General features: G+C 38.1%; 1 protein-coding gene across 2 annotated transcripts in view; it reads left to right on the forward strand.

Annotated features, from left to right (window-relative positions):
- The first annotated feature begins 86 nt into the window (after positions 1-86).
- PRKDC (protein kinase, DNA-activated, catalytic polypeptide) overlaps positions 87-16,443 on the forward strand; it is an 83,388-nt gene continuing 67,031 nt past the window's right edge. For both annotated transcript variants that reach the window (XM_017831239.1, XM_017831249.1), the window contains exons 1-19: positions 87-216; positions 762-838; positions 939-1,031; positions 1,829-1,903; positions 2,814-2,922; positions 4,556-4,668; positions 5,305-5,404; positions 5,934-5,989; positions 6,081-6,111; positions 7,213-7,370; positions 7,589-7,735; positions 9,840-10,004; positions 10,858-11,026; positions 12,053-12,102; positions 13,250-13,387; positions 13,673-13,822; positions 14,258-14,373; positions 15,088-15,247; positions 16,268-16,354. In XM_017831239.1, coding sequence (XP_017686728.1) covers positions 87-216; positions 762-838; positions 939-1,031; positions 1,829-1,903; positions 2,814-2,922; positions 4,556-4,668; positions 5,305-5,404; positions 5,934-5,989; positions 6,081-6,111; positions 7,213-7,370; positions 7,589-7,735; positions 9,840-10,004; positions 10,858-11,026; positions 12,053-12,102; positions 13,250-13,387; positions 13,673-13,822; positions 14,258-14,373; positions 15,088-15,247; positions 16,268-16,354 — 2,124 coding nt within the window. The remainder of the gene's footprint in view (positions 217-761; positions 839-938; positions 1,032-1,828; positions 1,904-2,813; positions 2,923-4,555; positions 4,669-5,304; positions 5,405-5,933; positions 5,990-6,080; positions 6,112-7,212; positions 7,371-7,588; positions 7,736-9,839; positions 10,005-10,857; positions 11,027-12,052; positions 12,103-13,249; positions 13,388-13,672; positions 13,823-14,257; positions 14,374-15,087; positions 15,248-16,267; positions 16,355-16,443) is intronic.

A 16,443-nucleotide genomic window follows, 5' to 3' on the forward strand; every position in this document is an offset into this window, starting at 1 on the left:
CCCCCCTCTTGGCTGCGTTGGATGCTCCCGGGGGCGGGTCCCTCCCTCCCGCTTCCGCGCCGCGCTCCGGGAGCTGCCGGGTCGGCATGGCCGGGGTGCGGCAGTGCCTGCTCCAGCTGCACCGCTGCCTGCAGCCCGGAGATGCCCTGCACGGGTACAGCCTGCTCCGCAGCCTGGCCGAGACCTGCCTCACCAGCCTGGACAGCGGCGAGCAGGGTGCGCCCGCGGGCCCGGCCCCTCGGGGGGTACCGGCGAGGGGGTTTGAGTGGGGCTTGGGGCGGCCGCCCCCGCGCTGGAGTCGGACAGCGAGTGCTCGGCTTGGGGGGGCTCGGTGGTGGCGGGGACACACGCACCGGGGCGGCGGAACTGCGGGGCGGCCACGGCGCTTCACTCCACGCTTCGTGTTACTGCTGTGGCAAAAAAGGTGTATTCCGAGGGAGGGACGCTCTCTTGCCCCAGATAACCATTTACCCGAGTAAAAGCACTTCATGCGCGCCCCTCTCTGAGCTGCCCCCAGGTCGGCTTCCCCTCGGCCCCTAGCAGGGCCAGGCTCAAGTGCGAGGGCACTGGCTCAAGCCCTGGACCCGAGGCCATGGGGAGGTCGGTGACACTCACACTGTGTTGCGGTTTCTTTGGTGACAACCATCAGTTGTGCCCGCGGCTTTAAGGCACCTGCAGCCCCCGGGGATGGGCTGGGTGTTGTGCAGCCCTCCCTGCCCCAGCAAGGAAACCAGCTACCTGATGCTTCCTTTGTTTTGTAGCGCTGCATTTGTCCCTGGTGTTCTCCCAAGAGCATGGCTTACTCGTCTTTATCCACAGATCCCTCAGCATCGAGGAGGTGAGTTGGTAAACTTTAATTGTTAAAGCAGTGTTGAGATAGTGCTAAGTGAACAACTTATTATATGCTTTAATTTTTTTGTTCTGTTTTAAACTGTCAGTTTCGAGATTGCAGGGAAGAAGCGTTGAAGTTTCTTTGCGTCTTTATGGAAAAAGCTGGTGACAAAGTTCATCCCTATGCCTGTAATATTAAGGTAGGTAAAGGAAAGTTGTTTCATAAAGGCCTTTGCCAGGTGGTTGAAACAATTCAGGTGGGGCTCATACCATAAGAGATTCCTACATATCTTGCACACCTCCCATCTCTACTGTTCTTGTTAGACCTGAAATAACTTGGTTGACATGAAGTGTAATTCATACCACAGAAAAGTGTGGAATTGTTTCTTTAATTATAGACTTAATTTTATTAACTTTTTTTAATAGAACTTAATAGGTGTTGAGTCTGAAAATTACTTATTGACATTGAAAGTAATAGTTATAACTTTTAATTTATACAAACTAAGCTTGTTTCTAGAGGTGGTGGTTAATTTTAAATATTGATTTTTTTAAAATTTCTCCTGCAAATTTGTTATGCAGAAATTAGTGGTAATTACAATAACTCTAAAAATGAGGTTCATTGAGTCTGGAGTGCTGAAGAGCTCTGCGTTGCTTCACACAGAAATGCTTGACCGCACCACTGAAGTTTCTGATGTCAAATTAATAGCTACTTACTGTAAGAAATGACAGTACATTAGAGGGGGAGAATGTGCTATGTTTGCCTTTTACTTCAGAAACTGCAATTTCTTTGCTGGAGTTGGGATTTGTTATTATGTCAGACAGGGCTGCAATGTTGTCAGTCAGGCCACTTTGGGGACTAGATACTGTTTTAGTCTTTTTTAAAAAACCGTGAACTTGTGAGGAACAGATACTTTAGAGAGGTAGATGAATATGTGTTATCTTTGAATTTCCTTCTTTACTTACAAGTAATTTAATATCCATTTTCTTTCCTATGTAGCAAACTTGTCTTAGTGTCTATACAAAAGAGAGAGCAGCAAAATGTAAAGTCGCAGCACTGGAACTTCTGATGAAGGTAAAATGCATTTTTTAAACCTCTCTTGTTTCTAGAAAACAGTACAAAATCTGTTATATTGCTACAGTTATCCTATATCATGCGGTAATCTGCAGTAGCAAGAGAATAGTGATAGTGTAATATTTAGATGTTAGAAAGAGAGATGCTTTAACAACGGATTGTCTTCGGTATTCTCCAGTAGGTTGCTTAGGATGTAAGCACATCATTCCTTCGTCTGCTAGAGCAAGACACAGTTGTTTTGGGGGCAGTTGCAGATCTCTCAGTTAATTACAGTTATTTAAGGAGAAATTTTGCAGTTCAATTGTATTCTTACTTTAAAATATGTATTATATGTAATATTTTAATATATTAGAGTATGTGAAAGGTGTGGAGAAGACAGACTTTTTTTTTAGAAGTTTAGTTACTGCATAATTTTACAATGTGCTTCCTTGGAATGCATTAGACCCTTGTTTTGCAAATGCTTTTGCTCTTACTTAGTTTTGTTTATGAGAGAAAAACTCGTCCCTTCTGAGTTATTCAGAGTCAGTTCTGTGAATTTGATTGGATTTATACCAGCGGGGAGATAAATACAATATGATAAAAGATATTGCAGACTTGCTAAGCCTGTGCTCTTGTGAGGTGCATGTGTGTGTATATATATATATAAATAAAAACAAATTATATTTTAAAGTTAAAAATGTTGTATTTATGCATATTTAGGAAGGTAGTTTATCGTTAAAGTAGATTTTGTACTGTTAATCTTTCCTGGCTCGATCACCTTAAATCTCTTTCATTGACTAGCATACTTGCATACTAAAGCTGAAGGAACGTGTATGAACTGTATTTTTATTTAGACCAAGTAGTATTGTGTTAGTGATATTAATGCTTCTCCTGAATTTTCTTTTTTTCCTTTTTTTTTTTTCTATCTTAGTTGCTCCAAAGTTTACGATGTTCCTGTCTGATGGAAGAAATGAAGGTTGGGGAGATATTTAATAAATTTTATGGGGAGCTTGGTACAAAAAGTAAAATTGCCGATACAGGTAGGCTTTAGTTTTTCTGTCAGTTTTCTGTGTTTTATTTACATTCAGTTTTTGTTGGATTATACCCCATGGAAATGTATAGTTGTTATTCCCATGGCAAGTGTGTTTAAAAATGTAAAAAGGTAGTAGTGAAATTTGTTCAGGTCTTCTGATCATGGCCAAGGAGTTAGCTGCTTCTTAGCAGACCTGTATATATGTATGACCTAACATTAGGAAGAAATCATATAGTTGCATTCAGTGGTGGCAGTTCATACTGAATTTAAGCACAGATCTGGCTTAGGATTCCCAACAAAAAGTATTTTCATGTCTTACCTATTATAATTAGATCCTGAATGCCTAAATCCTGAAAGTAATTCCAGCTTTCTTGTCAGTAACCAACTTAGCTTTGCTAGATTCTTAGATTTAATTTTTTTCCCAGGTTCAGTGCTAACCTGGTGTAGCTGAACCTTTGAAGTTACTCTTGTGCCTGGTTTATAAGTATACACACACACAGACACATACCCTTATAACTTTGAGCCTTAAGAGTAGTGCTGGTTCCTCCAGTGGGTGCTCTTAGCAAAAGCAGAGACTGCCCATTCCTGTAGAAGTTCATGTCAACTCCAGCTCAGTTGCTCAGGATGCTGACCAACAGCCAGCTGAGGGAACTGGGGTTGTTTAGCCTGAAGAAAAGGAAGCTCAGGGAGGACCTTATCACTCTACAACTATCTGAATGGAGGTTGTAGGAAGGTAGGGGTCGGTCTCTTCTTCCAGGCAACTAACGGGAGGACAAGAGGAAATGCCCGTGAGTTGCACCACGGGAGGTTTAGATTGGATATTAGGAAAAATTAATTCACAGAAGGGGTGGTCAGGCATTGGAACAGGCTGCCCAGGGAAGTGGTGGAGTCACCATCCCTGGAGATGTTTGAAAGATATGGAGATGTGGTGTTTAGGGACACAGTTTAGTGGTAGGCTTGGCAGTGCTGGGTTAATGGTTGGACTTCATGATCTTAGAGGTACATTGCCACCTAAACTCTTTGTAACCATGTTCTAACCCTGGCCAGTCTTGTCCTCAAAGCTGCAGTTTTAGTGTGATAGTTCCTGCATTGGTCACCCCTAATGTGAACTCATGATTTCCTGCCTTGCCTAATTATGTTATTTATGATCTTGGGCAGACTACTATGAGCTCTAGTTTGATTGTCTTGGCTAGTTACAGCTGAAATCTTGACGCAAAACTTGCTGTGCCTATGTAGAATCCTCCAGTCTGATTTCAAGTCTAGAAATTTCTGCTTGCTGTTGGCCTTAACACCATGGTACTTAAAAGTCACAGTAAAACTTCAAGGCCAGCAGCAGACTTGGATTAGTAGCAAATGCTTCCTCGGTGGATATGGCCTTTATTAATCAGTTTTCTGAGCTGTGTTTAAAAATAGTAGATGTGTTTAACTTATTGATGGGAGAGGAGGGTACATCTCACATTGTAGTGTGTATATATATGTATATATATGTATGTATGTATGTATGTATGTTATAATGACCTGTCTTTACCGCACAAAAATCTTCAATTAAACCATCAGGGATGGTTTCCTCATAGTTGCAAGTTATGTAGGAATTTTGAGGGAAATGTCAGAGTAATTAATAATTATAAATTACTTTCTAGTATTGGAGAAGATTTATGAGCTTTTGGGAGTTTTGGGAGAAGTCCAGCCTAGTGACATGATTAACAACTCTGATAAACTGTTCCGAGCTTATTTGGGAGAGCTTAAAACACAGGTATGACTGGATTTTCTTTTCAGACTCTTGCATTGCTTTGGGGTTTTTTCCTGTACGTTGAAATACTGTTGTAATATATGATATACTGTTGTACACTAGTACAATTTGGGGGGATTTTACTGGACCATCAAACGTGCTTTCTCAAGGACTGTTAAAGTTTGTAGTTTCTGGTTCTGAGGAGCTTTCAAAGTGAAATTTCAAGGCCATCAGTGACAACAAGTTAACCAGTTTACTGTGAGAAAAGATGGCACGTGGTGATCATTCCCGAAGAAATGTTATATTACCATGCATTGATAGTTTCTGATTTGTTCTCTACTAGCTACAAAGTCCTTGCACATGAGGTAAATTTCACAGTTTTGCTGAACTTTACTTTCTACTATTCTGGAGTTTTAAGTACTTTTAAGACATTAGTGCGTGTTATCTACGTTTTGCTATGGTTGGTCTTGGTGGAACATATTACATGCTTTTCAAAGGATTTCTTATGCTTCCTTCCAAATGATATGAAACTTCTGGGTAGGAGTTGTTTCTGTGGCATTGTGTTTGTAGAGTTGGGTGCTTATAAAGTTATTTTATCTACACTTCTTGGTGTAAATTAATATTAGCTTGAGGATATTTTTTTTTTATATTTTTTTTCAGATGACATCTGCTACAAGGGGACCCAAGCTACCTGTTGTAGCAGGATGTCTGAGGGGACTGGTTGCACTCATGTGCAACTTCACCAAATCTGTGGACGAAGGTATGTTCTTTTTCTGTAAGAAAGACAGTTACACATTTTGGTACAGTTGTACAGACAGTTATACTTTTAATTGCTATACAGCCAAAAAGTAGCACCATTTCTCAGTGTAAATACCAAGTGAAAATTTCCCTACTGGTAGATGTTTTATGCACAATACATGGTCCCTGTCGTTGTAGGAAGTGGCTTCATCAATATGTTTCTATACATTAAATGTTTGCAGTGCTATTTTCTGATCAGATTTTGGGCAGCCTTGAGAGGCACATTGAACCTGAAATGCAGTTTACATAAAGATGTGTTTCTGTTACAAGAGACATGTCTGCTATAATATGGGTATTCAAAAAATCAATTAATAGAGATGCACAATTTTTTATCAAATTTAAGGAGCGTTTCAGGAATGTCTCTTAAAATGAGTTATGTAAGGCTTTCCAATATTGCTTCTTCATACCAAGCTTTGGATAAAAATATCTTTGTCTTCACTCTACTTCTTGTATGTCAGTAGTGCAATACTCACTATTGGATTGTTTCACAGATCCTCAGACTGCAAAGGAGATTTTTGATTTTGCAATGAAAGCAATCAACCCCCAGGTAAATCTGCCATGTGCTAATTGTTCAGCGTAAATGAATTAGCTCTGATGAAGAGTAAATCATGTATGACAAACCTTTTCTGATATTACAGGTTGATCAGAGGCGATACGCAGTACCTCTAGGTAAGACTGTAAATTATTTCAATTTGTGCTGAGGTGGATACGTGCAATGGTGTCTTCTGTCTGGAATTGTTTATTCTTTACTGGCTCTGTTCAGGTGGCTCTAGTATTCAATCTCCTAAGCTGGTCGCAGAGGAACACCAGAGTACTTTAAGTTGAAATTTAAAGAGTTTAACAAGAGGTTAAACTAGGCAAGGTCTCATCAGCTTATAAATAGCACCATTGCACTTGGTGCCATTTTCCCCTCTGGAGTAATACAAAATTGTGATATGAGAAAGGAATCACGGTAGGAGTAGAAATAAGAGGAGTATGGGTAATTAGAAGAAAAGAAGGAAAAAAAGAGTGGGGAAAAAAATTTGGAAGAAGATTAGAAATTGGCCTGTGAAATGTGAGTGGCNCCCCTCTGGAGTAATACAAAATTGTGATATGAGAAAGGAATCGAGATTGGGTTAAAACTACAAATAGGAAGAAAAATTTCACTGGAAGAAGGAAAAAAAGAGTGGGGAAAAAAATTTGGAAGAAGATTAGAAATTGGCCTGTGAAATGTGAGTGGCTTATGCAGAAATTGCAAAAACGTAGGGTTTGAGTACTATGCCCATTGTAACTGTGAATAGTAAAACTCCCTTTAAAGATAGTCTGCCCCCAATTAATTCATTAAGGATCTTGAAATTTCATTTATGCTTGTATTTGTGGTAGTGAAATTACCTGTAATCTGAATTCCTTATTTATCTGCATCACAGTTTGGCAGAGGAGCAGACTTGTGCAAATGTCCTTACAACAGAAACCACATCCTTCTGAATTGTGCAATCAAGTATTATTATTTATAACCAATAAAATTCCTTTATTTTCACTGTTAATGTAAATTACTTCAGAACACAGCTGTACTTTGCATAATGGTGTAGAGGATTTTGGAGAGTTGTTTTTATGTTTAAATTCTTAATGTTTGGATACTGATACTGTAGTGGCTAGAGGAATACGTTTTATATCCTCCAGCCATGTTGTTTGTAGCTACCTGAAGTCCTATCATGGACTTTATAGCCTGTGCTGGTTTTGTAAAGGAGAATGTAAGTCTGGTTTTTAATGAGAATTGTTTTTAAATTGCAGCTGGTTTACAGCTGTTCAGCTGGCATGCTGCTCAGTTTGGTGCCTTGCTCCTGGACAGCTATGTCTCCCTCTATGAAGTGATGTGTAAATGGTGTGGCCACATGCATCAGGAACTGAAGAAAGCCGGTCATTCCGCACTGGATTCATTCCTCAATCAGGTGTTGTAACTTCACTGGGATCTCTGAGTCTAAAGCAAACTCAAATTTGTTTAAGAAGTGGGAATATTTGATGCTCGAAAGTTCAACAAATCTGTCTAATAAATAATTATTTTGTTTGAAGTGCTTTGTGCTACAATATCTTGTAAGACTTACTGTACATTTTTGTGACTTTTTGTAATATTTCTGTAAGTGCTGAAATGTTTGTATCTGCTTTACAGATTTCTTTAATGGTAGCTAAAGATGCAGAGCTACACAAGGACAAATTGCAGTTCTTCATGGAGCAGTTCTACGGAATCATCAGAAGAATGGATTCGAGCAGCAAAGAACTGTCCATTGCCATTCGTGGATATGGGCTTTTTGCAGCAGTACGTGCAGAAAAATTATTCTGATGAAGGAGCTTACTGAATGTACTTGAAGTTAGGATTCATAGACATTCTTTCACGATTTTACACAGCTCATTTAGTAGGGAATGCTGCTGTTTCTGGACAAAGTGTTGAGCTTAGTTAACGACATTTTAAAATACCTTGTGGTTGAAAGTTACTGGAACACATACTGAATTTAGTGGGAGCACTTAACAGTGAGGGTTATAGTTACATTTTGTGCACAATTTCTGAAGTGGAAAAACAGGAGCTTCCTGTACAGCTGTCACAAAACTTAAGGATGTACTTAATTGCTTAGGTACAGACAATACTTCTTTATCTCTATCTGCTTTTAAATGATAGAATCCAAGCCAGCTTTGCTCTGAAAGTAGTTCGGATGTTTCCTACAGAGCAGGAATCAGTCAAATAGCCAAAATGCGCTGCTGGCTGCAGGACACTAGGAGGCAGTTTGTGAAACATGCATAAATTAAAAAAAAAACCAAAACACAAACCCAATCGAAAAACAACAAACAAAACCATGCTTACATACATATGTAGAGGGCAGGTATGTTTGTCAGAGAGCACCATTAGGAACCAGCTTCCAATTTTTGTCAACAGTCAGTTGAAATGGGAATATAACGATGAAGTCAAAATTCAATAAAGGAAGGGTGGTATTCGTGTACCTGCGACCTCTGTACTTGATGGTGGTACCCCAACTTTCATATAACATAGTTCTGGACACTTTTTTTTTCTCTCTCAAAGCAAAAATTATGTTAAATAATCTCAAGTATTATTTAGAGAAGTTTAGGAAATATGATGAAATAGCTGGTTACTGGCTGAATCCTTTCTATTTTACTACCTTTTGAGCAGAATACGTTTGTTTTGTGGAATTTTTCATGTGCTTTGTTCAAACCTAGTCTTCCTCTTCTGTGATATGAGATAGAAAGGAATTGAGTTCAAGGTATTGTTTCCAGAAAAAAATGAAGAATTTCAAATGACTGAGTTGAAAGAACCCTATTAAAAAAACCTATTACTGAACTAAAGAATTTAAAATTGCATAATGTAAAAACAGTCATAGAATAATACTGCAATTTTAAACAAATTTAATGCTCCAATACCTATAAATCTTTAATATGTTAAGACTCACTAATAGTTGCTAGCGTGTTTAGGTTAAGTCTTGGCCAAGCATCAGATACTAGGTTGTGAGGAAGCAGAGTCTTGGTGCTACTGCAAACAGTGACTGTATCACTAAACTTGTGTTCAAACTTGATTCAGTTTCAAGGCAGAATATTTCTTTTATTGTCTAATTGCTAAAATAATCTTGAAGTTCTACAAGTGATAAATGGATAGCCTTAATTTTGTCAGCATGTTTTTAGACAGACTAGATTCAACCTTTAAGCTAACTCACATATTCGGCTGTTACCTAAATCAGTCCATTCTTTTTCCATGGTAAATTCCCTAGCACAGTTCTTGCTTGTAACCTGCTTCCTGGTTCCTTTCCACAAAGGCTGCTTTTTGAGCTAGCTCATGCTGTGATTTACAAATCATTCTATAGAAATGTGTAAGCTTTATTACATACCCTCTAATATTGTTTGGGATGCTTTCCACTTATCCGTTAGTTAGGAGTTGTCTTTAGCCTCTGTAGAAACCCTATAACAATGAAAGTTCAGAATTTTGACTGCTGGGTTAAATGTTAAATAGTAGTAGCCTGTCAATGATAATTGGTTAAGCCACATTAAGGTAAGCCACTTACTACTTTAGTGCAGCTAGTTCAAAATATAAGTAAGTATTAGCATCCATAATGCTGTGTTTAAGGTATTTACAGGTAAGCTTCAGGTATTTCATGCTGAATTTGAAATTCTAGTCACTGGACGTTCAAATACTTTTACAGTAAATTGCACTGCATTAGTGAACTATTATTTTAGTTCTTTGCAAGTACAGTGTTGCTCATATGTGTAGCAGGTAGAATAAAGTTAATTTATTCAGATGTGTTGAGTTCCTGGAAAAATTTAAAATATTGTTCTCATTATGGTTCAGGAAAGACTTGGCTGGGTTTTTTGGTGCTACAGCATATATTTGCTGAATCAGTATTTTATTTCCTCTCTATAAGCCCTGTAAAGCTATACATTCTAAGGATGTGGACAACATGTATGTGGAGCTCCTTCAGCGTTGTAAGCAAATGTACCTCACTGAAGCAGAAACAATAGATGACCATCTGTATCAGCTACCAAGTTTCCTCCAATCCATTGCAAGCGTGATATTCCATATAGATACAGTAAGTGGAGTGTTTAAAGTACCTGTCAATTCCTTTATGCAATTACAGTTGTATAAGGAGATAGTAGCTGTGAGCTTACCTACAGTAAAAGGTGTTTCTTTATCTGAAATGCAATGACTTTTATCCCCTAGAGTATGGGAAGAATATCAGGAGAATACTTTATTGGATTCTATTTGAATAAAGAAAATGCACCGAATATACTAAATAAAATGTGACAGTGCATTGTAATGAAAAACATGATAGCCAAATGTGAATACTTTTTTTTTATTTTAGGCTATTTATTTGAACATAGCCATACCCTTTATGTGTTTATACCACTCTGTTGCTGCTTTGTCTTTTGGTGCTGATACTCTGTTCTCTGAGGCTGATATTTTGGTTCTTCTATGATGTTATGCTATCTGTTCAAATGAGGGCTTTCTGGATCTACTGGAGCTGGGAAGTAAGGTTGGGTCATACATTCTGTATTCAGAGGGTTAAGGATGAAGAGATTATACTGCTGATATTGTTTAATTAAATTGATACTTTTATAATAAGCTAAAGACTCGTTTCACTGAAGCACTAATCTACTGAGCAGCTACTTTCCATAAGATGTTCCCAGAAACTTTCTTATTCTGTTTGTTTAGTTTTATTTTGGGGGGATCTTTTTGTTGTTTTTCGTTTGTTTCTTTGTCTGGGGTTTTCTATGTCTAAGATTAATTCATTTGCCAAGTCTCTCTTGTTCTAAGAGCAGATCATGAGGCAAATTCCTGTAACAAAGTATCTTGCTGAAATAATTTAGCATAATTCTTCGTGTTCATAATGACTAATAGCCATTGTCTTTGCGTGATGGGTGTTGTGTTTTTATTTATTCTAGGTTCCTGAAGTATACACTCCAGTTCTGGAACATCTAGTTGTGCTGCAGATCAACAGCTTTCCACAGTACAGTGAAAAAATGCAGCACATGTGTTGCAGATCTATCATAAAGGTGTTTTTAGCCCTCTCAGGAAAAGGTCCAGTTCTGTGGAGCTTTATTAGCACTGTTGGTGAGTCTGTGATACTAACTTGGTTGGAGTTTTTGGGGGATTGTGGGTTTTTTGATTTGGATTTTTTTTCTTAAATCGATTAACCAATTCTAAGAGAGATATATGGAATAGCCATTTAGAATCAAAAATGAAGCCTTTCCTATTCTCTAAGGATGGAGGTTTAGCATTCTTATAATGTTATTTTTCAATATCTGTTGTTAAATCACTTCAGGAATGCATTTAACAACTGTTTTAGATAACAGGGTGGTTACGATTAAGGGCAGGAGAATGTATTTTTGTGATAAGACTTGCATTCCTGCTCTGGGGAGTTTGAGAATAAAGGAATTTTGTAGAAAAATGTGCAGAAACCTATTCAATACTCTCTCAATTAACCCTACAATATATTACAAAAAGTAGGGTATGTCATCTCTATTAGAAATGCACTCTTTTCATGCTCTGGAACTTCTACATAGTAAAATTCCAAATGTTAGTCAGGTACAGTCCTGTGAACGTAATATTGAATTGTGTCAGAGTTGGTAACTGACAGTTCTAGTAGCCTCCAGCATGCTGACGTTTCTTTGTAATTATATGTAGAAAATATTTTTAATTTCTTTCAATTATTTATAATGTATTTTCTCTATTGCTCTGGCATTTCTGTTGTTTCCCATGGTCTTGATTTGGGAAGTGGTGCACCCAAGCACCATGCCTGTGAGAGTCATTGGGAATTGTTGCCTTTTCAAAAAGGGCATTATGGGCAATGCCTTGGGCATCACTGCATTCAGAGACAGGAAAAAGTCAAAGCAGTATTAAGAAAAAGTAGTCACAAGTAAGTTCAAAACTGGTTCCCTGTGAAACATCCTACAGTTAAGGCTTTGGTTTGGGCTATTTCATCCTTAAAGAAAAAATCTGTGTTCCTTTGCCTCTCCCTTATCCTGACAGAATATAAAAAATAGAAGACTGATTTATTTCATTGTTAATGTAATGAGTGATATGGATGCTGTGCCTTTTTAAGTCAGTTCAGGCAATTTGGTTTTTTGTTTGTTTCAGTGCATCAGGGATTAATCAGAATTTTCTCCAAGCCGATCACATTTTCAAAGGTAAAGTAACCGTTTAAACATATTTCTTTCATCTAGATTCCTGGATTATACATTCCAGTTCTTGACAATCTAACCCAGTAAACAGGAGAAGGCCAAAAAATGCAAAAATAGTACTATCCATTTTGTTATTAGTCCATTATTGCTATTACTTATTGGCTCAGTTTTTAGTAGTCTCTCATCTCCACATCTGCTCAGCATAATATGGATGTGCCTCTTGTACTGAATGGGAAAAATGACAGGAAATAGACTTTTGGCTGGTTGTGTTGTCTTTGTAAAGTCATCCGGCTTTCTTCCAGGTTAACAAATGTTGGACATTTTACAAGTTTTATTGAATGCTTGCGTTAAGGGAGGATTTTAAAGCTTTTTAATTCTGTGCAGCAGGATAACTGTAGATTCTTTCAAATACGGAGCACTAGGAGAAGAGCTTTAGAGTTTTTTTTGGAAGGAGATTGTTGTTTTGTGTTCTTTTCAGATGGATTAGGTAAGAAAACTAATGTTTCTACCTGTAACAGTAATTTTAAATTGTGTCTTAGCGTGGGTCAGGTAGTTACATATGCAGTTGTGTTGGCATTTGACTGAGACAGAGTTAATTTTTCCCACAGCAGCCCTCATAGTGCTGTGCTTGTATTTGCAGCTGGAAACATGTTGATAACACACCAGTGTTTTGGGGACTGCTGAGCAGTGTTCTCACAGCATCAGCACTGTCTCCCAACATTCCCCCCTCACCAGTAGGCTGGGGGGATGTAGCCAGGATAGCTGACCCAAACAGACCAAAGGGATATTCCATACCATGTGGCATCTGCTCAGCAGTGAAAGCTAGGAGAAAGGAGGAGGTGGGAGTCATTCATTATGAAGACGTTTGTCTTTCGGAGCGTCTGCTACATCACCAAAGGCCTATTTCGCAGGAAGTGGCTGGACATTCTCTGCTGAAAGGACATAGAGAATAAATCTTTTGTCATCCTTTGCTTCTGCATATGACCTTTGCATTATTACTCTTCTTTATCTTGACCTACAAGTTAATCCGTCTTATTTCCCCCCTCCCCATCCTGGTGAAGAGGGGATGATAGAGTAGCTTGGTGGGCACCTGGCATCCAGCCAAGCTTAAACCACCACAGCAGTGTATCTGAAAAATATTGTGTCCCTTTAGGATTTTTTTGGAAAAGAAACTTCTGGATCAGCAGAAACCTCTGAAGCTGGAGAGGTTGGGACAGGGAGATGGAAAGTACCAACTTATAAGGACTATCTGTATCTCTTTAGAAGTCTACTGAACTGTGACACAATGAAGGTAAAAACACAGTTAACATGGAAATAGAAAAGGAAGCACAATCCCGAGTCTTATTGCTGCTTTTCAACCTTAGACTTTCTCTAAATGTCATAGTGTAGAAGGACTGTTTCTTGATTTTAGTTGGATTTTATATTGATAAATGAATTAAACAGGGGTTAATTTGTGCTTTCATAGTTGAGAAACATCTAAAACTGCATTCTCTGGATCATTCAAATGTTAGTTTATAAGTTAAAGAATTAATTTTCATTCGTGTTTTGAAATGCAAACTTTTTTCCTCCTACAAAGGAATGTGTTTTTGAAGATGCAAACTTTCTTACTGCAAATTCACCACTGCAATCTCTGAATCGCTTGCTATATGATGAACTTATAAAATCTGTTTTGAAGATTATTGAGAAACTGGACCTGACTGTTCAGAAACTGGATGTTAATGAACAGGTGAGAGCTGAGGACTTGTCCATTAATTGCTGCTGTTGTAGGGGAACCAAAATCACATCCCCTGTTTTGTTTTTGTTATGCTTAGATAGCACCTAACAATAGCAATAACATTCATACTGGGCAAGATGTTTTACTTCATATTTCTGAATATTGCATGGCAGTGTTAGGGGATGGAAATATCAGATTCAGTAGAAGTTCACAGAATCTGTTATTTTAGACTTTCTACTTTGGCATCTACTTGTTTTGATTTTTCTTCTCAGAAACAAGCATCCCTTACTACTCCTTTAAATTGTTGATGTGTCAATTAAAAGTCCTTTTTGTCAGAATAGCTATTAGCAGCTAGAAAAAGAGACAGACCGTTTATCTGGCAAAAAACGGTGTAAATGCTTTCTGTGTTGTCAGATCTGGTGTTCTTGCTTCAATATTTGTTTTCAGGATGAAAATGAAAGTGACAGGGCTTTGGTTGGACCCACTTCTGACCCTGCTTCAAATCTTCAGCCAACGAAGCCAACAGACTTTATTGCCTTTCTAAATCTAGTGGAATTCTGCAGGTATTGATATGGTTTTATGTAATTTGGAAGTTACAAAGTGGTTGGAAGAAGTTTGAGGTCAGATTTATTTAAGATGCATGTTTCTGAGTTAGTTTTATAGATTATATTTCAAAATGCACAAATTATTAGCAGGGAGACAGTAAGGGGTTTTCAGTTATCTGGGTCATAGGTAAAAACATATAGGTAAAAACATGGGTCATAGGTAAAAACATCAGCTCAGGTGTTTTTGAAGAGTACAGGAGACAAGTAATTCACTTTCATTATTCGAGTGTAATTGTCTTTCTGTATATGTTGTAACTTTTAGTATTATACTGAGCATATATCCTAAATACTTCAGAGACCAGAAGTACAGTCTTCATAGAGTAGTAAGGGGCATTAAGTGAAAGGTACAGCATTAGTTGCCTGTGGAGGTCTAGTTGATTTTCCCTAAGGATACTATGGTCTCAGTAATGAAATGTGATATGTGAGGATATAAATTCAATAACAAGACATAATAAGGAAGAAGTAACTTTGCACTCTAAAGCAAAATAAAAATCTTCCTGTGCTTGCCTCAGAAGGCAGCATGCAATTATTTCCTCACTGTCTTTGGAGCTGCTCTGTTTTAGCAATATTTCCATTCTTTTGCTGAGATGAAAGTTTAAAAAAACATATTTTATTTGGTTTCTTTTTTTTCTTTTCCCCTCCACCCCTATGTTTTCTGTACCTCTATTTTAGAGAGATACTTCCAGAGAAACATGTGGAATACTTTAACCCTTGGATGTATTCATTTGGTTATGAGCTTATTATGCATTCAACAAGACTACCTCTTATTAGTGGATTCTACAAGCTGCTTTCTGTTACAATGAAAATTGCCAAGAGGATAAAATACTTTGAGGTGAGAGGAGGGGTAACTTTGCATTAGCGATTGTGCAGTTCTTTATGTATAGTATTTTACGCACTATGGAAAATAGTTCATTGAAACAGTTACTTGTTTGTTTCAAATGTTTATAGCCTCCTATGCCTCTAGTTACAAGCACATAGAAAGTCAAAATTTAGACTAGAAACCCACTTTGTGAAGAGACACCAGTCATACTTAATGCTCTTTCCAAAATCCTGAGCTGGGTGAATGGAGATAGGAAGTACCCTTGCAGTGCAGGCAGTACAAAAGATAGTTTAGACGTCAGAAGCAATCTAACCAGAACAGCAGAGACATGTATGGGTTAATTTTTCGTCTTCTGGAGTATTCTTCTACTCCACTCATTGATTTCCACAGGAAATAAGATGCTCTGGTGGTGAATGCACTATTTGTGGCATGGAAGCTATGTTAAAGTGATGGGGTGTGTACCTGCTGTGTGTAGTCCATCACAGAGCCCACAGCCGTTCCTGCCACTGCTGCTGATGGCACCAGTTGAAGAAAATTTGGGAACTCATTGTAGATGCTTGTACTGTGGATGCTGTTGTAAATTGCTGTTTTCTTATTCCATCATCATTCTTGCCACCTGGATATCTGCTGTTAGGGAAATTTGGGGTTCTTGTAGTTTGTTAGACAGGCTGACAAGGAGGAAATTAAGCCATGGAAAAGTTACTTTTCAATCATGTCTCTTATTGGCATTAAGTGTGTTCAAAAAAGTCGTCCCTCGGTGCACTCTGTTAATGTTAGTTTCTAACCTTTGAAAGATCAAAGGTACATTTCAAGTTCTCACTGATGCCAGGTTTGTATTGAACAATGATGTATGTATTCTGAGTTGATCTTGTGTTTCATATTTGTACTGTGTCATCATCATGACTAGGCTTCACGAACGAAGATTTGGGAAGGGCTCTACCCACGTTTGTTGCAAGCGCGTTGGTGGCTAAAAAGGCCAACTGTGTACTACATGTGTTTTAATACTGTTCATGTGTGGTTTCTGTTTTGTAGGGTGTCAGTCCGATGAGTCTCAGAAAATGTCCTGAAGACCCAGAAAAGAGGTCTTGCTTTGCACTGTTTGTAAAGTTTGGAAAAGAGGTAAGTAATTTTGCTCACTAAGTTTCTTAGTCTGAATATTGAATTGAATATACATGATTCAATCAAAATTGTATCTTCTGAGAAATCTT

Source organism: Lepidothrix coronata, unplaced genomic scaffold (assembly GCF_001604755.1).
Source record: "Lepidothrix coronata isolate B3197 unplaced genomic scaffold, Lepidothrix_coronata-1.0 Scaffold6, whole genome shotgun sequence".
In the NCBI taxonomy this organism is placed as follows: domain Eukaryota; kingdom Metazoa; phylum Chordata; class Aves; order Passeriformes; family Pipridae; genus Lepidothrix; species Lepidothrix coronata.